Source organism: Anabrus simplex, chromosome 1, assembly GCF_040414725.1.
Source record: "Anabrus simplex isolate iqAnaSimp1 chromosome 1, ASM4041472v1, whole genome shotgun sequence".
Taxonomy (NCBI): Eukaryota; Metazoa; Arthropoda; class Insecta; order Orthoptera; family Tettigoniidae; genus Anabrus; species Anabrus simplex.
In genome coordinates, this window is record NC_090265.1 from 130,860,353 (window position 1) to 130,885,043 (window position 24,691).

The following is a 24,691-nucleotide window of genomic DNA, read 5'->3' on the forward strand; positions in this document are numbered from 1 at the left end:
ACTCCCCTTCTTAGAATGGCTACAGCAACTGGACATTGATTTGTAAATGTGAACGCTACCAACATTCTTGTCCTTGTATATAGTGTAAATTTTCTTTTTCTTTTGTATACTTGCCATACAATAAACAATAAATAATACGGAAATAAATTCCATGAGAGTACGTTCTCTTTCACTTTACAATAACAGCTCTGTTAAAATACCAGTAATCAATTTAGTAGCAAAAGAGATTCTGTTTTGATAGTAAAGGAGCATCACAGGATATTATTCGTGTCATTTACATGAGAAGAATATTCAAGTTATTTCTCTGTCGTAATACTTTCTTTTCTCGACACCCAAACAACACATTCATTTTTCTTCTATTGCTTTTATAATGCGGCCTTGATTATTATTTAAAATGGTAATAACGTTAATATCAAAGCATAAATCGCCCATACCTAACTTACCAAGAGCACCACGTTATCTAACCTCATTCTCTTGTTCAACTGAGTTCGATAAATTGTATGGATTGTATATTATTCCATGTGCTTTGCAATAGTTCAGCGACACCAAACTGGGAATTAAATATGTGAAGGGGGGAGATTATACTCAGCTCAAGAAAGAAGGCGCCGAAAAAAGAATTTTAGGCGCCATGGCGACCTGACGCCATTAAACAAAGAAAGACATGTTTCCTTCTTAAAAGAACATCATCAGATTCTATCAAGTCATGCTCAGTATTTGGAAATACTGTATTTGTTAATTTCTATCCAAACACATAGCTTAGCTTAATGTCTCCACACCCAACATACAATGCGAGGCGTTTGAAAAAAATTGCTCTTTCATTGGCCGCCAGTTTTGATTCAAGCCAATGAAAGAGCGGTATTTTCAAACACCTCACATTGTATGCTGGAGTGGAGACAAGGCAGTACTTCGTTAAGATAAGTTCCGAATTTCAATTTCATAGAGTGGATAGAAATAAACAAATATTTCCAAATATTGAGTGTGACTTGATAGAATCTATGATGTTCTTTTAAAAATGAAACTTATCATTTTTGGTGTAATAGTGACCCCTGCGGCTGGGGGACGCACATGTAGAACACACCTGCGGTATCCCGTACCTGTTATAAGAGGCGACTAAAAGGGGCCCAAGGGGCTCTCAACTTGGGAGTGTGGATTAGTGACCACGGGACCCTTAGCTGCGTCTTGGCATTGCTTCATTTAAAGAACTATTATTAGTAAAACTCGAACGATAATGCTATATTCAAGGTTAGGTGTAAACAACAAATTTTATCATGTGTTGTAATTTTTTAATGTGTTAAAGATAGATATCTTTTTAATATTCTTGATACTTTAAACCTAGATGTAAGAAGCAGAATTTCACTTCTAGACATATTACCTAATGTCTATCAAACAAGACATGTTTATTTGTAAGATACAACTGTTTGATTATGTATTCTAATGTGTATGTAAATGACAGCTGAAGATGACTTGTAATAAGTCGAAACCGGTCCTGTTTTAAATAACAACATTACATTTAGTATTGATAAGGTGGATCTCTTTCTTTCTATGACATACTATAGATATCAATACGGAACATCATGAAATTTATTAATCAAGAAATTTATTAATCAAGATTGGCATTGCTTCCACTTACTTGTGCCAGGCTCTCACTTTCGTTTATCCTGTCCAACCTCCCTTGGTCAACTCTTGTTCTTTTCCGACCCCGATGGTATTAGAGCATTCGAGGCCTAGGGAGTCTCATTTTCACGCTCTTCTTGGCCCTTGCCTTTCTTCGTCTGTTACTTCATTTCTTGAAGTGACGGATCCCTTCTTTCTTCTTCTTTTTTCTCTCTCTCTTCCCCCTCTGGGTGGGGGCCATAGACAAAAAATACACCCACGGTATCCCCTGCCTGTTGTGAGAGGCAACTAAAAGGGGTGACCAAGGGATGATTGTCTTAGAACCATGAAACTACTTTTGATTAGTACCATCACGCGGGGAACATCCTGGGTCGCCTTTACTTGCGAGTAGTACTACTATATTAGGTACGAAATAGGTTTGTGATTAGTAGCAGCAGAGAGTGGTTCCCCTGTGGGTTTCCGGTAGTCGTGAGTCGTATCCATGTGAACAACACCACGGGTCTGGGCGTTGCCTGTGAGTTGTACCGCTATATGAGCGACACCATGGGTCTGCGTTGCCTGTGACTAGTACCCACTATGTGAGGAGCACCACGGGAATACCGGCACCCATGACTATTACACCTAGGTGAGGAACCTCATCGGTTTGCGTTGGCTATGAGTGGTGCCATTGTGTGAGAAACGCCATAGGTCTGCGTTACCTGTACGACGTACAATACTTGTGAGTAGTACCATCATGTGTGGAACACCGTGAGTCTTCGCTACTTTTGATTAGTACCCCAACATGACAAATACCATGGTTCTACTTTACTAGCGATAAGTACCATTCTGAGGGGCCTTTGACCTGGATTTTGGACCCCTTTAGACATCAAGCATCCTCGATTCAGGATTGTGCTTTAAAGTGGCCCCTTGGTCAGTAATACTATTATTTATGATCTTTTTTGAGTTGGATCCACTGTTTTTTTGTTTTTGTTTTGAGTTCATGTCCATCTATTCATTTTTCATGACATTTTTTATTTTGGTCAGTGGATGATTTTGAACTTTTTGTTTATCATTCCATTTTGTACCATTAGGGGCCGATGACCTCGATGTTATGCCCCTTTAAACAGCAAGCTCATCATCATGTTTAATAGCGTGTGTTTTAATTCCTTGTTCAATAGTGTGTTATTTACACGTATGTTATACAGTAGTATTTATATTGAACTAGTGTGTTCGACAGACTGAAAAGCTTTTAAATTACATTTAACTGAGTTGACACTGGAAGGTATGGCTTCCTTCTTAACAAGTTAGTGTTGGACAAGATCTAGGTCTTTTTTTCCAACAGTTATTTCCTACACTAGCCAATCTTAGCTCTTCAGAAGAAGCATTAGATTTTGATGGCACTAGTTTGTGCCTGGCAACCGGTAATCAGCGTAATGTCCGTGAACTAGTCAATCTTTGCACTTGTGATTAATGTGAGTGGAAAATACTGAATGAAAGCGGTATTCTAAGAAGTAGATTTGGTGTACAAAATGTCATGAAGGACAAGAAAGGTCCTACTCCATATGCAAGGAGACATATTGAAAGGAATAGGGCTTCATCGTGGTGTCTGTTATTTTCAGAATTTGTACTGAAGCATATTCAAAAGTGCACCATTGAAGCAGCTCACAGACAATTGGAGTCAGATTCATGGAATGGTTCTTTGGTAGAACTTGAAGCTTTTATTGCTTTAATGTACACAAGGGGAGCCATGCATTGTTCTTCGTTAGATGTGAACGACATGTGGTCAAAGTATTGGTGATCTGCAGTATTTACCAAAACCATGTCGCATGGCTGCTTGAAGGAATTTTTGAGGGTTCTCCAGTTTGATAGAAAAACATGTTCGACTTGGCTTATCAATGACAACTTTGCCCTAGCTTATGGTTTCCTTTTTTTGAAAACTCAGCTGTGCTTTACAGCCGGTGAAAACATCACAATTGATGTGTAACCCTTACCATGTAAAGCATGTTGTAAGTTCATCCAATACATGGTGAATAAGCCTGATAAGTTTGGATTAAAATTCTGGTTGGCTGCAGATATTGAATCCAATTACTTGAGTGGTTCCATGTACTTGGGAAAGGATGAAGAAAGGGACAGAAGAAACCAACTTGGTGGATATCGTGGATCTGTTTCTTTATAAGGGGAGAACTGTCACTTACTGACAGTTTGTTTTTACATCACAGAAGATTGTAGACTTCCTGCTGACCAAAGGGACATCTATTGTTATTATCATGTGACCAAATTGCGTAGAACTTCTGCCATTTTGTGACACAAGTGGAGAACTATTTTCGTTAAAGAGATTGGTAAACAGCCAAACATCTCTGACTGTTTAACAGTGTAAATAAAGAAAAAAAAGTTTGCATCCTGAGAACTATGAACAAGCAGATTGAAGTAGCTGTCAGTGACAAAAAGCATCCAGTTACGGTGATATCTTACCAAATTTCTTGATCAAATGTGCTTGTACATGGACTTGTTCAGCATCAGACCATCACAGTCTGTTTCCATCTTCTGCAATGTACAGCATTTTGTAGCTATAAATGACTGGATTTTATTTTGCACATGTAATTCTTTGGAAATTTCTCAGAGATGTGTCATTTTAAACCTCTTGAATGAACTAAGATCGCTACACTGTTGACAAGCAGGTGACCAGCAATCTTTTCTTGTGGTAAAAAGACCACCAGTAAAAAAAAAAGTCACCAGTGCTCATTCTGCTATAACAAAACACAAGATTTTTGTTCATCACGTGACTGGCCAACTTGTGGAAAACGCCAAGAATGCCGCATCAAGAAGGTTCATTGCAAGAAATGTCAGTGACAAATAAAGCAGTAACTGATATGCAAGAAGTGTATCAATGATAATGATAAGCAATAGCTGATGTCACAAATGATGTTCTTTCTCTGAAACACAAGTACCGGTATATCATTTTATGTAGTTACAAAATGGTGTAAAATGCAACCGTTAAAATATAATGAAGGAACTGAAATAACACTGAATATCTTGTAACTAATATCTAATATCTTGTAACTGAATATATGATCAAACCTAATAATAATAATAATAATAATAATGTGTGGCTATTGCTAGCCTGATGCAGCCCTTGTAAGGCAGACCCTCTGACCAGTGTAGGTGGTTTCTACCTTGTATGGGAAACTGCGTGTTATATTAGTGGAGGATAGATTTGTGTGTATTGTGCAAGTTGCAGGGATGTTGGAGAAAGTACAAACATCCAGTCCCCCGAGCTAGGGAAATGAACCATTTATGGTTTAAGTCTCTGACACGGCTGGGAATTGAACCTGGGACCCTCTGAACCAAATGCGACTCTGCTGATCATTCAGCCAAGGAGTCGGTCAGACGTGAAACATAATAAAAAATAAAAACCTGATGTTTGGGTTCTGCGTGTTTATTGTACTTTGGTACTTACAAAATGCGTTGTTGTAAAATGTAATAAAGGAACTGAAATAACACTGAAAATATGAAACCTAATAAATGCTGTAAATACTATGTTTGGGTCCTGTGCAATGTGTATTGTACTTTTCTTACCGCTGCTGTAGTTCTAGGTAGTTTAAAATAACCATCATTTGAGTGTTAGGCAATTGCCACGGCCATTTCCCAGTCCTAGCCCTTCCCTATCCCACCATTGCCGAAAACTTAACCGAGTTACTGTAGTGCAACACTAGCAAGAAAGACATAAATATTATTAGAGATTGTGTACTTCAGATTTCCGTTGATTAATGGAATTGAATGGAGATTCCCGTTATTAGCCATACCTGGAGGCACCTGTTTTTTTTCAAAGCATGAATTTGCAAAATTTTTGTGGAATTTTACCAACAAATGTAAAGTTAATTTTGCCCCCATTTTATGCATGTCCACTTTAAATGTAAATTGAAGGAGCATAGTCCGCAAATTGCACAAGTTGTCTCCAAGATTTTCTCAGAGTTTTCTCTTCTGTATGTATGTATGTATGTATGTTCAGTCTTCAGCCCTAAGGCTGGTTGGATCCTCAACAGCTGTCATAGATGGCCTAGGCTTCACTGAAGAGGCGTACTAGGGAAATGAGGAGTGAGGTAGTTTCCCGTTGCTTTCCTCACCAAGCCAGAAGTTGCTATTACATATCAGTCTGCCAAGCCCACTGAAATGCATGCACCAACTGACCCTATGAGCAACATTTTCACACCATTCATAGCAGGGACTGGCTGCAGAAGCAACGGCATTACTAGCATCGCTCATACCTCAATCACTTTCATATGTCAAAGCCAAGTATAAGATAGACAGATCAATGAAAGTAACAAAATTACTCTTGCCCATACCAGAAGACATAGTGCACTGTAAACACTAGGTCCTGCCAGCAAAGGCAACTCTTCTTTATACACATAGGAATGAGGTGCAGATTTTTTCTTGCAGTTAATTCTGTACTTTTTCTTCAAGTCATTAATCCCAACATTAGATGCATTGATATTTCTTCTTCTAATTAAAAGGTCTTTTAAAATATCCCAGGGTCACAGTCTCATCTTGTCACTTTGCTCTTCCTGCTTTTAAAAATCAAGAATATGTATGTTTTAAATCATCTTTTTATGCTTAACAGGATTTGCCAATTTCAAGTCATGCTGTTTCTTCCACTTGTAAAAGAGCTGCAAGATATCACCGAATGCTACTTCTCAGGACATATGATAATAAACGTTGCTTTTTCGATACCTTCATTCAATCATGATGTTACAGATTTCCTATTTCATAATGCATAGTTAGTAATGTGGAACTCATTGATACTGTGTACTAGAAACATAACTTGAAGAGGAGAATTTATATGATTATTACACCTGCCTTATCATGGGATTTCAGTGATTTGCAACCCAGCCTTGAATGCGAACCTACTAGATGGCTCGCGCTTCATTTACAGGTTTCTCTATCGGGTAATGAAGGTGAGTTGTCACTATCTACTTGTGCCAAGCTCTTCACTTTTATCTTTCCTACCTGTCCTCCTTTGGTCAACTCATGTTCTCTTGTAACCTGAACAGTATTAGGTTTGACAAGCCTAGGGAGTCTTTTGTCATCACCCTTTCATGGCCCTTCTTCTTCAAACTTGTCTACTGTTTCAGTTGAGATTTCGCTTTCTATCATGGGAGCTTGCAATTAAAAGCTGCTGCTGTTTTTTTAATATGACTTTTTTTAGAAATTACCCATTCTCATAGCAATATTTTAAGGCTTGTGTACAAGTTCATTGATAGCTCTTTTTTCTGTGTTTAGTATTAAGAGTAGATGGTTGCCAAGTTATACTTCCCTTAAAACAATAATCACCATCACTAACCAACACTTGCATGTTTAGAACAGTCTCTGAAGAAAGTCTTAAATTTTGTGGGATGATTTTCAATTAGTTCAAGCACCTGCTGACCCATTCCTTTTTCTTTCAAATTATCACCTGTCTTCCTATCAGAAACAATCTACCTCTGTGGTTCAATGGTAGTATTGGCCTCCGGATACCAAGATCGCACATTCAGACCTGGCACAGGTCGTCAGATTTTGAAGGGGGGGAAAAAAAAAAAAAAAATCATTTGACACTCCTTGTTGTATGATGTAAGTGCGTAAAAGATCTTGGGTGATACATTTAGTGTTTGCCTAACAAAATTAATAAAAACTCAGCCATAGACTGCTCAAGAGAGATCTGGTTTATACTCTGCCATCTGGTCAAATTAGCAGAATTCATAACATCTTTCTATCAGATGCACATATAGCCTGGAGGATGTCAAATCAAAATGCCTACACGGTAGCTGAGGTCATACAATTATTATGTTATTTTTCAGAAACGCATGTTGACTGATCTTTCTCCAAAACAAACCTAAGTACAAACATTCTGCTGTAAGTGATTACTCCTACTGCAGCATGTTATACATGTTCCATGTGATTTACACAGTGTCATTAATTCATGCATGCCAACAACTGGGGCTGCCCAAACTTGTCTACTGTTTCAGTTGAGATTTTGCTTTCTATCATAGGAGCTTGCAATTAAAAGCTGCTGCTGTTTTTTTAATATGACTTTTTTAGAAGTTACCCTTTCTCATAGCAAAATTTTAAGGCTTGTGTACAAGTTCATTGGTAGCTCTTTGTGAGTACTGTTTGTCTGGGCTCACTCAAAGGAAGTTTTACCCTTACTCACATTTCTTGTTTTTAAATGCTTTCTATAACACACTTTTTTTGTTAGCATTGTGAAGAAAAAATGAACGAAAACCGACAACCTGTTTTCCAGTCATTGACCGGGTCAGGGATGTAATGAATGAATCATATATAGGGTATTAGTACGATTGGGTCGTCACTCCCAAAGTGTGTTGGCATTGTGTTAAGAGAAAAACGAAATGACAAACTGGAACAGAACAGATTGAGGTAGTTTGGACATGTCAAGCAGATGAAAAAGAAATATTGCCAAGGCAAGCACTGGAAAGACAGATGACAGGGAAGAGAAGATGAAGGGAGACAGTGATTACGTTGGATGGACTCTGTGAAGAACAGCGTAGGACAACGGAACCTGGACTGGAACACGGTGTTGGATGAGAAATGGTGGAGAGAAAAGACAAAGTGGCGAGGAACCATATTTGCCCCAACCCACTATCAGCTGGAAAAGGCGAATTGATGATAATTAGTGATGATGATGATTTTCATATGCACTGCCCGACAAAAAGATTGGAGCACTCAGAAGAAATGGTCAGATATAAATGTAACTGAACATGTACACATCATAAGCAGGTATGTAAATGGTTGGAGTTGCAATTCTCTGTAACAGGTAGAATGGCCAACAGAATGCATTAATGTTGTTGCCAGGCCTGATAGCATATATAAGTGGCATGAACAGCGTTAAATGTTGAGTAATCACTGTGAAGGAGACATAGATGCCGCGTACTCATGTGAGACAGTGTTGTCAGCACGTGACAGAATTTGAAAAGGACCTCATTGTGGGTTTCCATTTGGCCGGCTGGTGAAATCGTGCAGTATGCAGATTTCTGGGGCATTCGGATGTGATAGTGGCCCAGTGTTGGACTGCATGGGAATATGAGGGCAGGCATACTCGTCGTCAAGGTTCCGGTCGACCTTGTCTGACCACTACAGAGGAGGATCACTGTGTTGTGCACCAAGCACATCGTAACCCCTTCACATTTGCGCCTGCCATCCAAAAACAAACGGCTGTGTTTGGAGTGGTGCCGTGCCCAGGAAGCATGAACTGCTGATTAATGGCATCGCATTGTGTTCAGCGATAAATCTTGGTTCTGCGCTTCTCCGGATGACCATCGTCTGCGAGTATGGCGGCGACCTGGGGAGAAGTTCCATTCTTCCAATGTTTTCGAGAGGCACAGCGGTGTTACTTCTGGCATTATGGTGTGGGGAGCCATTGGTTATGACTTCAAGTCGTGAGTGGTAGTGATTGAGAGAACTTGAGGCACAATGGTATGTCACTGACATCCTTTCAACAGGACAATGCTCGTCCACACACGGCACGTGTCTCTACGAACTGTTGCGGTACTCCCGTGGTTAGCAAGATCCCCAGATCCGTTCCCAATAGAACGTGTGGGACCAGCTTGGATGTCAACTCCGTCCCAGTGCCAGTATCCAGGATATCAAGGACCAGTTACAACAGTTGTGAGCTAGCTTGCTTGAGGATAGGATACAATGGCTTTATGATACCCTTCCCAACCAAATCAGTGCATGTATTCAGGACAGAAGGGGTTGCAGCGTCATACTGATACTTGGACTCGTAGTGCCAAGTTGTTTGTAAATTTGACTCGATTTTGTAATCACTGAAGTTTCATTTTGTTTCCTCCTCCCGTTCTGGGTGCTTCAATGTTTTTGTCAGGCAGTGTTCATTACTAATTTTGTCACGTGAGAGTTTGACTTTGTGCCATTCTGAAGACTGCCAGTTTTGGAATTTAGTTTTGGTTCCTTACGCAAAAGTGTTTCAAGCTGCTTAATATGCTGCTCCGTGGTCAAGGTTGATCCTGGTTTAGAATTTTAGTCATTTGTTTGGCAATAATTGAGTTCTGAATTTGAATTTGTCACAATTTTGCAACTATGTGAATACTTCAAATTCTAATTTTTTAAATTGATTCAAAAGTCAAACTATGAATTAAAATTCTGAAGTTTTTATGGTACTCTTTTCTGCTTTACTTATCTTTATTTTTAATTACACAGTGGATCGAACCAATGGCTGATGCTGGAGTCAACCAGTATACCTTTCATGTGGAACCTTGTGAGAACATCCCCCAGGTTTGCAGGAAAGTCAGAGAAGCTGGTATGAAGGTAAGTAACACAGTTGAAATTTGGGAAGGATTACCTCACTTCTTTCACTTCATAAGTTATGAAAATCCACAGCCTGTTTCCAGTCATTTGACCGGGCCAGGAATGGAACGTATGAAGCCCCCATCTACCAGCGAGGATAGGAGTTGTGCCAGCTGCCGAAGCCTGTCACACTCCTCTGGGACAATGATTAATGAATGACATATGAAATGAAATGTATTGGAAAGTGTTGCTGGAATGAATTATGACAGGGAAAATGGGAGTACCTGGAGAAAAACCTGTCCAGCACAAATCTTGCATGGAGTGACCGGGATTTGAACAACGGAACCCAGCGGTGAGAGGCCAGCGCGCTGCCGCCTGAGCCACAGAGGCTCACTTCATAAGTTACATGAGGAGAAATATGCAGATAGAAGCACCAACACAATCCTTTGTAAGTTTCCCCCTTGGGTATTCAAAATTCAGTTTTTATTTTCATTTCTTTCCTAATCCTCTTTTCTTCTGCCTATTAATATCTTTTACTATATTTTTATCCTCAATGTTCTACTATTTTCCTTTTAATATTATCTTGCCTCTCTGATCACTGTCTTCAGATCATTGTCAGAGTTTTCTCTGCAGTCCATCCTGAGGATTTTCATTTGTCAGCATTCTTTTTCCTTCTGTTTTTTTTTTAATATTTGTCTATTAGGGATCTCTATGAACAGCTGACAAGATTGAAAACACTCTCATACTAATTACATTAAGAATATTGTTAAAGAGCTCTGAACTCCCTCATAGAGAACATTAAGAGACCATAAGAGCAGTACTATTATCACACAAGTATATTACAGAGACTATGGACTGAGGAATTTCTCAGTGTCTTCTTTCAAGAACATTTGATATGGCTTGCGCTGAAGAATCAGTTTGAACTGTACTGTTTTTAGATGTTTGGTCTTTCAGGAAAAGTACTTCTTGAGACAGCTGTGAAAAATTAAGTGAATGGTAATGCAAAAGACTGATTGCCATATTGGAGCAAATGGTTTTCCAGTATTTATTTAGGCATGACTCAATGAGTCAGCAAACTTGTGGCTGTGGTGTTGCATTCTCTCCATCATTTACACATGTACCATTGTAATCTGAAATGAGGTATATAATATAATATCCTGTAACATGAGGGGGTGGCAAATAAACACACAACTAGTAGTGTTATATATTTAGCTGTTAGCACTTATATACTACACAGACATACTAGTTCACAGTTTGCACTCCCAGTCACCCACAATCTGACTAGTTCCGCGGTTACACACTGCACAGTTTCCAATATTGCATGTAGTGCACTGTCCGTCACAATAAGCCAGTGTTATTCATTTTTGGTCACTCATTTCAACTGTTTCCGTTCATTGTTCCTCGCTGGCCTCCATCGGACTCCACAATGACATGCAACAACCGGGGCATTCACTTCACGGCAGGCGCTCAACTGGAGTACAGTTCCGCAACTTGATGACTGAGCACACATCTCAACAGTCCACTATGATGACAGTCTCTCAGCATTGACACTTGACTTAACTCAGTACTCCATGGCAGTACTGCACAACACTGACTACACTCGACTATGATAAATATAAAGCGGATACCTACAAGCCAATCAGATTGATGTGTTGCATTTAAGCTCTGGAAAGGCATTCTTTCTGATTATATAAGACACGTCTAGAAAATTACTAACTGGTTTGATAAAAGCAGTTCGGGTTTAAGAAATGTTATCGTAATCTATAAGTTTCATTTCCATATTGATATTATACACAAATACAATGAGAAGAAGACTTCCACCTAATCAATACTTATTTTATTAAATTAAAACTACAGGACCGGTTTTGACCTTTCTAGGTCATCTTCAGCTGGTCACACAATCACATATAACATATCATGCAATCATAAAACATTACCGTACTAGATCTAACAAAGGATGTCATACAACAATAACATGTCAAATTATTCTCATGATTGGGGGCAATTGTCGAATTGGAAACTTGGTATACACTGTCTTTTCATGAGTAACATACATAAAAACACATTTATAAAAGTTTGGATTGTTCATAGGCATGAGTTTTTCTTATATTAGGTGCTAGCTTTGTAAAATATGTATGGTAACACAGAAAGAGCATGTGCATTGGTCACAATTTGTTAGTCTTATGGAATGTTGGGCTTGTGGGTTGCACTTCCTGGTTTCCTAAACCTTTAGTTATACACTGTGATAGGATCTTGTTGCCCAACATTGATTTGCCTTAATTTTTAAAAACTAATTAGCTCTGTCCTTGAAGTCTTGATAAATAGATAAATGAACACTTCATGTTGACTGTAGAGATAAAACGTGTTAAAATTCAATGACCTGCATTGTAGGTCTCTTTTATCTCTACAGTCAACATTACGTGTTCATAATAATGTCTATTTATCTAGACTTCAAGGACAGAGCTAATTAGTTTTTAAAAATTAAGGCAAATCAATGTTGGGCAACAAGATTCTATCATAGTGTATAACTGAAGGTTTAGGAAACAAGGAAGTGCAACCCACAAGCCCAACATTCCGTAAGACTAACAGATTGTGACCAATGCACATGCTCTTTCTGTGTTACCATACATATTTTACAAAGCTAGCACCTAATTTCAGAAAAACTCATGCCTATGAACAATCCAAACTTTTATAAATGTGTTTTTATGTATGTTACTCATGAAAAGACAGTGTATACCAAGTTTCCAATTTGACGATCGCCCCCAATCATGAGAATAATTTGACATGTTATCGTCGTGTGACATTCTTTGTTAGATCTAGTAATGTTTTATGATTGAATGATATGTTATATGTGATTGTGTGACCAGCTGAAGATGACTTAATAAGGTCGAAACCGGTCCTGTAGTTTTAATTTAACAAATAAATATTGATTAGGTGGAAGTCGTCTTCTCATTGCATTAGGAAAGGTTATTCCAGTGAGGCTCAGTTTGTAGTATTCCCGCAAGATATAGCCAAATTTAGATTCTAAAGGTCAAATTGTCTGTATCCCTTTTGACCTATCGTAGGCTTCTGATAGGATAGATCATAGGGCACTACTGATGAAAATGAGGGCTGTAGGACTAGACAAAAATTTGATTGAATGGGTGACTGAATTTCTGGAAAATATACCTCAGAAAATTATTACACTACTGTACTGTATTAAGAGGTGGTGGAGGAGGGGGTGTTTGCAAGGCAGTATTAACTTATTCCTCCTAGTCAATATTATCTATTTTATAGGTTCAATTAAGACTAAAGTTCACACATAAATAGACATGTTTCAACGTGGCATTGGGTCATCCTCAGTAAGACATGTATGATGTGTTAAAAACATAGGAGACACACAAAATGAAATGAAATGACGATGACTTTCCACAGCCTTTTTCGTTTGATTAAATAAGAAAAGCAGTGCGTGCCGCAAATGTTATTTTCAGGGACAAACGTCGACTTGATCACTGAACGATACGACACAAACGCTAGTGTTTGGCAGGCTCAACTTTTGTGTGTTGGTAGGTTGATGTCAGACGAACAAACTGACGTATGTTTCAAATTCATACGCTGCGTACTGTTCACTGGCACCATCTGTTAGTGAAACCGGAAAAGACTTATGTATACACCTGGTATTTGTAAAATCAGTATAAAAGTGTGCACTTTTTGCATATATTGAAATTACTGTACTCGTTTTTTCAGTGGTTTCTCAGGTTAGATTTTTTTGTTGTTTATCTTTTACTATTCTTTTGTAATATAAACACAAGTCAATTTCTGATTCTTAGGTAGATTGCTGCTTATATTTGGAGTAAAATTAAATAATTTATGTTATAATTACCTTTCTTTTTTATGTCTGAAGAAATAAGTACCAGTAATATATGTCAGCAACATAGCTTGAGGGGAATTGGACATCATTTTTAGTTTTAATTGTGTAACTTTCTGTCTGCAATACCATTCCTAAAACAGTGCCCTGCTTATTGTGTAACATCCGTTATTATGTTTACTGATAGGTGGGGCTTGGCTTGAAGCCTGGAACTGGAGTGAGTGCTGTCGAGAAGTACATTGATCTTGCTGACATGATACTTATTATGACTGTAGAACCAGGATTTGGAGGCCAGAAGTTTATGACTAATATGATGGAGAAAGTGCAGTGGCTACGTCAGAACTATCCTAATCTTGATATTGAAGTTGATGGTGGCGTAGGACCCAGCACTATTCATGCTTGTGCAGAGGTAAGATAATAGACAATGTTAGAAATATCATGCTTGTTCTAGAAAATGTTGGAGGGCTTTGAACCTTAGAGTATCAACATTTGAAACTCAATTTAAAAAAATTCTAACCCTCTAATATGCTGTAGTCAGAAAAACTAGAGTGCCCTTTTCTAGAGGCTCACAAATCATCAAATGTGACCAGTTACAAAGAAAGGGACCCAAAGTCGGCAATGAGAATTTTACAGCAGAGCTGAACAACAGTGCCTGGGGTGTAAAAATTGTATCTCTATGAGAGAGAGAGAGAGAATCCACTTACCATAGCTGTCTTAATTCTAGGTAAACCACAAAGATTCAGTCTACTGATTAATCCATAAGGACAGTGAGAAAATATTTAATTAATTTTAATTTTTAAAAATGTTAAAATGTTCAAATAACTTTTAAGTTATACAGATGATTTTGTACTATTTGGAGTGAATCTCTCAAAATTACAGTTGACATTTCTTGTAGAACATTAGTTGGGAGGAGAAACCTTTTGAAAATATTCACTTCGTGCAATACCTACTGGTCTTCTTAATAAATTAAGTTATTGAAGCAGTTTGCCTCTTCACCACTAGGAGTCATGAAAATTTTGTACAAGTAGTAAGAAAATAAGTGAAAACTTCAAATGTGTTTTTCTCAGAATATGGTTTTCTGGTGGCAACAGTTAGTAATATTAATATCTTCTGAAGTATTGCACTTAGAAGCATTAACTTTTTTTTTTAAATAATTTGCTTTACGTTGCATCGACACAGATGGTGGCGATGATGGGATGGGAAAGGCCTGGAAGTTTTAATTGAGAACCTTAATTAAAACCATCTTCAGGACTGCTGACAGTGGGGTTCGAACCCACTGTCTCCCGGATGCAAGCTCATGGCTGTGCACCCCTAACCGCACGGCCAACTCGCCTGGTTTTTTTTTTTCTTTTTTTTTTTCTTTTTTTTTTTTTCTGAGTATCTGATGTCAATTTTAGAACCACAAAAATCTCAAAAGTGAAAATTCCTACTTTAAATCCCTTTCTGCACAATTGGTCGCAAATATGCAGTATGAATATAGCCAAGAACTGCTCTCAGGTTCCAGGGGCAAGCTTGTTTCTTTTGTATTTCTTCTCTGATCTTTAAGGTTCTTTTTTTAACCCTTACATTAACAAGTTTTGAAGATCCTGACTTAGTGTCATTTTCAAACTTACCCGACTCTACAATCTGCGGTATGTTCATCACTTTGCTAGTAAGGTTGCACTGTTGAGTAACGGCCGGTCTCCACTGATTAACATTTAACAACATCATGTTAAATGTTAAAATTATTAACTGGTGACACCATTAACATGTTAAATGTTGAATACTGTTTCATATAACATTGTGTCCACACTTAATAAACATGTTAAACTTGACTTCCTTTTTCTATATACAGGTAGTTCGTTATATCTTTTTGTGGTAATACATTCAATTCAATCAATACTGATCTGCATTTAGGGCAGTCGCCCAGGTGGCAGATTCCCTATCTGTTGCTTTCCTAGCCTTTTCCTAAATGATTTCAAAGAAATTGGAAATTTATTGAACGTCTCCCTTGGTAAGTTATTTCAATCCCTAACTCCCCTTCCTATAAATGAATATCTGCCCCAGTTTGTCCTCTTGAATTCCACCTTTATCTTCATATTGTGATCTTTCCTACTTTTATAAACGCCATTCAAACTTATTCGTCTACTAATGTCATTCCACGCCATCTCTCCGCTGACAGCTCGGAACATACCACTTACAAGTAACTATTCTCGTTTTGGTTCCGTATTGAAGTTGACGTATGTCTCAAGTATTATTACAATATTATAAGTCCACCTGTTCAATACAATAAAATTGTGAAAAACAATCTTTGTGTAGCTTGACTATAGTTTCCTTCTATTAGACTATGATGTGCCCATGTGACAGTTACTCCTGAAGCAAGGAGAATAGTGGTATTAAGAAGGGGAATTTGGAGGGGATTAAAGGGTTGAATTCCTAAAGGGGGTCAAAGTCTTCCTAATTCGATACTAGGAGAGAGACTTCTGTGAAAAAAAGCTCAGAAGAAGGAGATAAAGAAAAATACTTCAGAGATAATAAATAAGATTATACCTCATCGTAATCCCTTACTTACTGGTAAAGTATGAAGGCCCTGATATGTTCCCTCCCGCGTAATATCACGTCATCATTGAATTATAGTTAGAGTGATTAAAGTTAAACCTAAAAATAAAAGGGAATTGTCGTACTGGTGGAATCACTTAATTATTCCTATAGTAGTTGTTATAGCTCCAATAGCACCGGTTAGGGGTCAAGGTCTTGGGTTAACTAAATGATAAGGGTGGTTTGAATGTGTTACCATAGTTTACTTCTCTAGAATAAAGGGTGGCCAATGTAGCGAAGACGTATGATTGAATGATAGCTACGGCTGATTCCAACATTATTAAAAGTATTTGGGCGATAAGTAGAATAGATAGTGTAGAAAGAATTAAGGAAGGCCCAGTATTTCCTAAAAGAGTTAAAAGGAGATGACCTGCAATTATATTGGCAGCTAAGCGAATAGCTAATGTGCCTGGGCGAATGATATTTCTAATAGTTTCAATACAAACCATGAAAGGTATAAGGATAGGAGGGGTACCCTGAGGGATTATGTGGGCAAATATGTGAGTAGTGTGGTTGATTCATCCATATAGTATGAAAGATAATCATAAGGGTAAGGATAATGTGAATGTCAATACAAGATGGCTAGAGCTAGTGAAAATATAGGGGAATAACCCTAGGAAATTATTAAATAAAATAAGTGAGAATAATGAAATGAAGATGAAGGTTCTTCCCCTATGGCTGGTTGGTCCAATTAAAGTTTTAAATTCATTATGAAGGGTATTTGTAATTGAAAGCCAAGTAATTGTAAGACGTGAGGGAATTAATCAGTAGATGAAGGGTAATATTAAAAGTCCAAGGAATGTTCTTAATCAATTGAGGGATAAATTTATAATACTAGATGTAGGGTCAAAAATTGAGAAGAGGTTATTTATCATTTTCAATTTATGGAATTTGAAGTTAATGAAGGTTTACTTGTTGGTGAGGGAATATTATATAAAAAAATATAGTAATTTATAATGGCGAATAAGATAAGAGTAGATGAAAATATAAAGAATAAAATTAATCAATTTATAGGTATTATTTGAGGAATAAAGAAATATTAAAGTATTTAATTATTTTAGTATGACATACTAATGTTATGAATTAACTAATTTCTTCATCAGAAGTAGGTGTTAATTACTATAAAATGGTTTAAGAGACCAGTACTTACTTTCAGTCATCTGATGATGAATTTATTATGTTATTGATTCATTTAATAAATGAGTTAATATTAATTCTTTCAGTTACAATGGGCATAAAGCTATGATTAGCCCCACAGATTTCTGAACATTGACCATAAAATAATCCAGGTCGATTTATAAAAAAACTTGTTTGGTTTAATCGACCTGGGGTAGCATCAACCTTTACTCCTAAGGCTGGGACTGTTCAAGAATGGAGGACGTCAGCGGCAGTGACTAGAACTCGAACAGGGGTATTTATAGGAAGTACAGTTCGGTTATCTACATCTAGTAACCGAAAACCATTTGTAGGTATTTCGTTGTAAGGAAGTATATATGAGTCAAATTCATAGGGAGTAGTAAAGTCTGTATATTCATAACTTCAATATCACTGATGACCCACAGTTTTTACTGTAATAAGAGGGTCTATTGACTCATCAAGCAGATAGAGAAGTCGAAGAGATGGAAGGGCAATGAAAATAAGTGTAATTGCAGGGAGAATTGTTCAAATTACTTCAATTGTTTGTCCTTCAAGTAAATAACGATGTGTAAATTTATTGAATAATAAACTTCCTATAATATAAGCTACTAGAACAGTAATTATTAATAAAATAAAAAGTGTATGATCATGAAAGAAAATTAATTGTTCTATTAAAGGAGAGGCACTATTTTGTAGATTTAAATTCGATCAGGTTGCCATATTTTAATATTCTAATAAAAGGGTGAACTTTATATGTAGAGCTTAAATCTACCGCACTATTCTGCCATATTAGAAATTAGTTAATATAGGTAGTTCAGAATATGAATGTTCAGCCGGAGGATAGGATTGATATCATTCTAATGAACTTACCATGTTTATAGGGAATAAAACAGTTCGATTTGAGATTATACTTTCTCAAATAATGAAAATAAGGAAGATAATTCCAATAAAAGAGATAGTTGACCCTAGGCTTGAAACAACGTTTCAAGATGTATAACTGTCTGGATAATCAGAGTATCGACGTGGTATACCAGCTAGTCCTAAGAAGTGTTGAGGAAAGAATGTTAAGTTTACTCCTACAAACATAGTTGTAAATTGAATTTTTAATCATTTAGGGTTTAGGGTTAAACCTGTAAATAATGGATATCATTGAATAAATCCAGCCATAATTGCAAATACTGCTCCTATAGATAAAACATAGTGGAAGTGGGCAACGACATAGTATGTGTCGTGTAAAATGATGTCAATTGAGGAGTTGGCTAATACAACTCCCGTTAGCCCTCCGATAGTGAAGAGGAAAACAAACCCTAATACTCAAAGTAAGGCTGGGCTATAAGTTAATTGGGTTCCGTGAAGTGTAGCTAATCAACTAAAAATTTTAATTCCTGTAGGGACCGCAATGATTATAGTGGCGGATGTGAAATAGGCCCGTGTGTACGTCTATTCCTACAGTAAATATATGGTGTGCCCATACGACGAATCCGAGAAGACCAATTGCTATTATTGCGTAAATTATTCCTAAAGTACCAAATGCTTCCTTTTTCCCTCTTTCTTGACTAATAATATGAGAGACCATACCAAATCCTGGAAGAATTAAAATATAGACTTCGGGGTGGCCAAAAAATCAAAATAGGTGTTGATAGAGAATAGGATCTCCCCCACCTGCAGGATCGAAGAAAGAGGTGTTTAAATTTCGGTCAGTGAGTAACATAGTAATAGCACCTGCTAAAACAGGTAAGGAGAGGAGGAGAAGAAGAGCGGTAATAGCTACAGCCCATACAAATAAAGGTGTTTGGTCTAGTGATATTCCAGGGGCTCGTATATTGATAGTTGTAGTAATAAAATTAACGGCTCCAAGAATTGATGATACCCCTGCTAAGTGGAGAGAGAAAATTGCTAAGTCAACAGAAGCACCAGCGTGAGCAATCCCTGAGGAGAGAGGGGGATAAACTGTTCAGCCAGTACCTGCACCGCTTTCCACTAAACTACTTCTAAGTAATAGGACAAGTGAAGGGGGGAGTAATCAGAAACTTATGTTGTTTATTCGAGGGAAGGCCATATCAGGGGCCCCAAGTATTAGAGGGACTAATCAATTTCCAAATCCTCCAATTATGATGGGCATTACCATGAAGAAAATTATTACAAATGCGTGAGCAGTGACAATTACATTATAAATTTGGTCATCACCAATTAAATAACCTGGTTGTCTTAATTCTGCACGGATTAATAAGCTGAGAGATGTACGTACCATTCCTGCTCAGGCACCAAAAATGAAGTATAATGTTCCAATATCCTTATGATTAGTTGAAAAAAGTCATTGTTGCGGTAGGGTGGCTGAGATTATAGGCGGTAAACTGTAAATTTATTTAGGAGAATTCTTCTCCCCTTCCAGGCTTTATAGTCAATAATGATATTAGACTGCAATTCTAAAGGAGTAGGTAAAACCTATTAAGGCTTAAAGACACTGTCTTTATTTATAGCTTTGAAGGCTATTAGTTTTATTAACTTAAAGCCTTAATGCATAAAATAGATAACAGAACAGAAGGGTAACCCCAATGTTGAAATTCCAGTAAAGGTTATAGGAGGGGTAAAAAGGTGCGATTGTAGGAACTGACTAAAGTTAATTTTAATTCAGTGTAGGAGAATAGGAATGCAAGGAATGTTAATCGAAGATAATAAAATAGTGTTACTAAAGTTATAATCACTATGATGATGACGATGAATTGATAATTTAGATCAACCAAGGTTTGAATAATCAATCATTTAGGTATAAATCCTAAGAAAGGAGGTAGACCACCAAGAGAAAGTAGGAGGAGGAATAAACAAGACTTTGTAATTTGGTTATTAGTTATTGTTAAGAAGTTTTGGTTGATATGGTAAATGCGATGAACATTAAAATAATAGATAAGGTGAGAAATGTGTAGATAATAAAATATAGTTCCCATATTATTTATCAAGGTGACTTGGAATTAGTAATATAATATGTAGCCGGCAAAAGTCGTGCCAGCCGCCGCGGTTATACGTAGGGTTAAAGTGAACATTATTAGTGTAGGAGTTAGTAAATTTTTAATAGACTTGAATGTAAATTTTTAAGGTAGAATTTTGAATTTATTTGGGGTTTAGAATTAGTATACGAAGCTTTGAAAATTGGGCTATAAACTAGGATTAGATACCCTATTATTCCAGTTGTAAATATCATTACTTGAGTAGTAATAGTTATGTTCTTGAAACTCAAAGAATTTGGCGGTGTTTTAGTCTTTTCAGAGGAATCTGTCCTGTAATCGATAGTACACGTTATAATCGACTTGATTTTGTTATCAGTTTGTATACCGCCATCGTAAGATTATTTTTTAAGAGTGATAATTTTCTATAACTCTTATTAGAGTAAATGTCAGGTCAAGGTGCAGCTTATGATCAAGTAAGAGATGGATTACAATAGAAAAATTTAAATGGATCTTGCATTGAAAGGTAGTGCGTTTGAAGGTGGATTTGAAAGTAATATTGTTATATTATGATAATATGATTTTAGCTCTAAAACATGTACACATCGCCCGTCGCTCTCATTATAAGGTGAGATAAGTCGTAACATAGTAGATGTACTGGAAAGTGTATCTAGAATGCAAAATAAAGCTTAAAGTGAAGCATTTCATTTACACTGAGAGGATGTTCGTGCGATTCGAATTATTTTGAAAGTATCAATTTAAAATTTGATGAATAGGAAATTTTGATCCAATTGAAATAACATTAATTATGTATGTTTTAGTATAGTAATAGAACAAATTTATTTATTTATAGCGGAGTAGTACTGTGAAGGGAAATTGAAAAAGTTGAAAATAAATTTTTAGAAAAGTAAATTGATATTGTACCTTGTGTATCAGGGTTTATTAAAATTGAAATAGAGATTTATTTTTCCTGAATTAAAAAGAGCTAATTTGTTATGTTGGTTGGTGTGGTACTATTATCAAGAATAGCAAATTTGTAATGAAATATTAGTCGGTTTTTAAGATATCTGGTTCTTCAAGAAATGAATTTAATTCATTATTTAATAGTAGTTTTTATATTAATATATTAACTGTTAATTGAGTATAATATTTTAAGGTATAAGCTTTAGAATAGAACTTATAATTATTATAAGAGTTATAAAGAAGTGTAGGCTTTAAATTAGCCATCAGTTGAATAATGTTATAAGTTATTTTATTGTAATATGATTTTATAATAATATTAAGTTGAATATTGAAGTGATTTACGTAATATAAATGTAAATGTAATAATGATAAAATTAGTATATAAAAGTGTAAGATATTTAGTATATGTAAATTTACATGAAGGAACTAGGCAAATTTAATGTTCGCCTGTTTATCAAAAACATGTCCTTTTGGGATGAATTTAAGGTCGGGCCTGCCCCCTGATAGTAGAATTAAAGGGCCGCGGTATTTTGACCGTGCAAAGGTAGCATAATCATTAGTCTTTTAATTGAAGGCTGGAATGAATGGTTTGACGAAACATTAACTGTCTCCGTGTAATAAATAGAATTTAACTTTTGAGTCAAAAGGCTTAAATGAGTATGAAAGACGAGAAGACCCTATAGATCTTTATATGGAATTGTACATATTTTGTTTGGTGGTATTATTAATATGTATTTTACCGTATTTTGTTGGGGTGACACAAAGATAAATGTAACTCTTTGTTTTACAAACATTGATTTATGAATATTTGATCCGTTACTAGCGATTATAAGATAAAGTTACCTTAGGGATAACAGCGTAATTTTTTTTGAGAGTTCATATCGACAAGAAAGATTGCGACCTTGATGTTGGATTAAGGAATATGATTAGGTGTAATTAATAAGTCTGTTCGACTTTTGAATCCTTACATGATCTGAGTTCAGACCGGCGTGAGCCAGGTCGGTTTCTATCTTTATAATAAGTGAATATTTTAGTACGAAAGGACCAAATATTCAAAATAATTTTTAATATAGGTGATAAACATTAAATACTACTTTGGCAGAGAAGTGTATTGAATTTAGAATTCAAAAATGTAAGAGTATTACAGGTAGTATTGTTAATGGAGATTTTAATAAGAATGTTAGGAGTTGTTATGTTGATCATTTGTGTATTGATTGGGGTGGCCTTTCTTACTTTATTAGAGCGGAAGGTTTTAGGTTATATTCAAATTCGTAAAGGGCCTAATAAAGTAGGGTTTATTGGGTTGCCGCAGCCTTTTGCTGATGCAATTAAGTTATTTTCTAAGGAGGGAACATATCCTGTAGCATCAAATTATTTAATATATTCTTTCTCTCCTGTTTTTAGATTATTTTTGGCTTTGGTGACTTGAATAATTTATCCTTTTTTAACAACTTTATTTACTTTTAATTTGGGAATTTTTTTTTTAGTATGTACGAGTTTAGGAGTGTATACTGTAATGATTGCGGGGTGATCATCAAATTCTAATTATGCACTATTAGGGGGGTTGCGGGCTGTTGCTCAAACAATTTCTTATGAGGTGAGATTGGCATTGATTTTGTTAAGATTTATTTTTTTAGTAGATAATTATTGTTTAATAAGATTTATGAGTCTTCAGGGCTATGTGTGATTTATGTTTTTAACCTTCCCTCTTATGTTAGCATGATTTTCATCATGTTTGGCGGAAACTAATCGAACTCCCTTTGATTTTGCAGAAGGGGAGTCTGAATTGGTTTCAGGATTTAATGTTGAATATAGAAGTGGTGGGTTTGCATTAATTTTTTTGGCTGAATATACTAGTATTTTATTTATAAGAATGTTGTTTTGTGTCATTTTTTTAGGTGGAGATGTTTTATCAATTTTTTTTTTAAGTTTACCTTTTTAGCCTTTATATTTGTTTGGGTTCGAGGAACTCTCCCACGATTTCGGTATGATAAATTAATATACTTAGCATGGAAGGCTTATTTACCTTTATCACTTAATTTTTTATTATTTTTTTCTGGGGTTGAGGGTTTTTATACATTCTTTACTTATTTAATGGATTTAATTTAGTAAAGTTAATAGAAGAATTGAACTTCTGTCTTATGTTTTCAAAACATATGCTTTCATAAGCTTAATAACTAATTTACTAGGTTATCTCAAATATAAAAGATTAAAGGGTTTAAGATGTAGTAGAGGAAATATAGGACGGTGAGGATTTGACCGGTTAGAATATAAGGATCTTCTACAGGTCGAGCACCAATTCATGTTAAAAGGATGACAATAGAAACTATAGATCAAAATAGAATCTGATTGATTGGATAAAATTGGATTCCACGGAATTTATTGTTTGCAGTAAAGGGGAGAATGAGGAGAATCGCAATAGATATTACTAATGCAATTACTCCACCTAACTTGTTAGGGATAGATCGTAAAATTGCATATGCAAAAAGGAAATATCATTCGGGTTGAATATGAACAGGTGTAACTAGAGGGTTAGCAGGAGTAAAATTATCAGGATCTCCTAGTATATAAGGTTCGAGAAGAGTTAATAATAGTAGAATGGCAACTATAATGATGAACCCAAAAATGTCCTTAAAGGTGAAATAAGGATGAAATGGAATCTTATCCGAGTTTCTATTTAAACCTAAAGGGTTATTTGACCCTGTCTGGTGTAGGAATAAGAGGTGAATTATAACTATTATAGCAACAATGAATGGTAGAACAAAATGGAAGGTGAAGAATCGAGTGAGGGTAGCATTATCAACTGCGAATCCTCCTCAAACTCATTGCACCAAATCAATACCTAAATAAGGAACAGCTGACAGAAGATTTGTAATTACAGTTGCTCCTCAAAAAGATATTTGACCTCAAGGGAGAACATATCCTATAAAAGCTGTTCCTATAACTAAAAATAAGATTACAACACCTGTAGATCAAGTGTGTATATAATTGTATGAACCATAGTATATTCCACGTCCCACATGAAGGTAAAGACAGATGAAGAAGAAAGAAGCACCATTAGCATGTAAAGTGCGTAAGAGTCAACCGTAGTTGACATCACGACAGATGTGGGCTACACTAGAAAAAGCTAAATCTACATTAGCAGTGTAATGTATAGCTAAAAAAAGACCTGTGGAAATTTGGATTATTAAACAAAGACCGAGGAGTGACCCGAAGTTTCATCAAGCGGAGATATTTGATGGGGCAGGCAGATCTACTAAAGCGTTATTAGCAATTTTAAAAAGAGGATGTGATACTCGTATAGGTATGGCCATTAAAATTTTTGTCGCAAAGGACCTTA

The 24,691-nt window shown here is 36.2% G+C and overlaps 1 protein-coding gene across 1 annotated transcript in view; it reads left to right on the forward strand.

Annotated features, from left to right (window-relative positions):
* Nucleotides 1–24,691, forward strand: part of Rpe (Ribulose-5-phosphate-3-epimerase) — a 40,912-nt gene that overhangs the window by 7,523 nt on the left and 8,698 nt on the right. Inside the window, exons 2-3 of the mRNA XM_067139136.2 lie at nucleotides 9,799–9,906; nucleotides 13,920–14,141. Coding sequence (XP_066995237.2) covers nucleotides 9,799–9,906; nucleotides 13,920–14,141 — 330 coding nt within the window. The remainder of the gene's footprint in view (nucleotides 1–9,798; nucleotides 9,907–13,919; nucleotides 14,142–24,691) is intronic.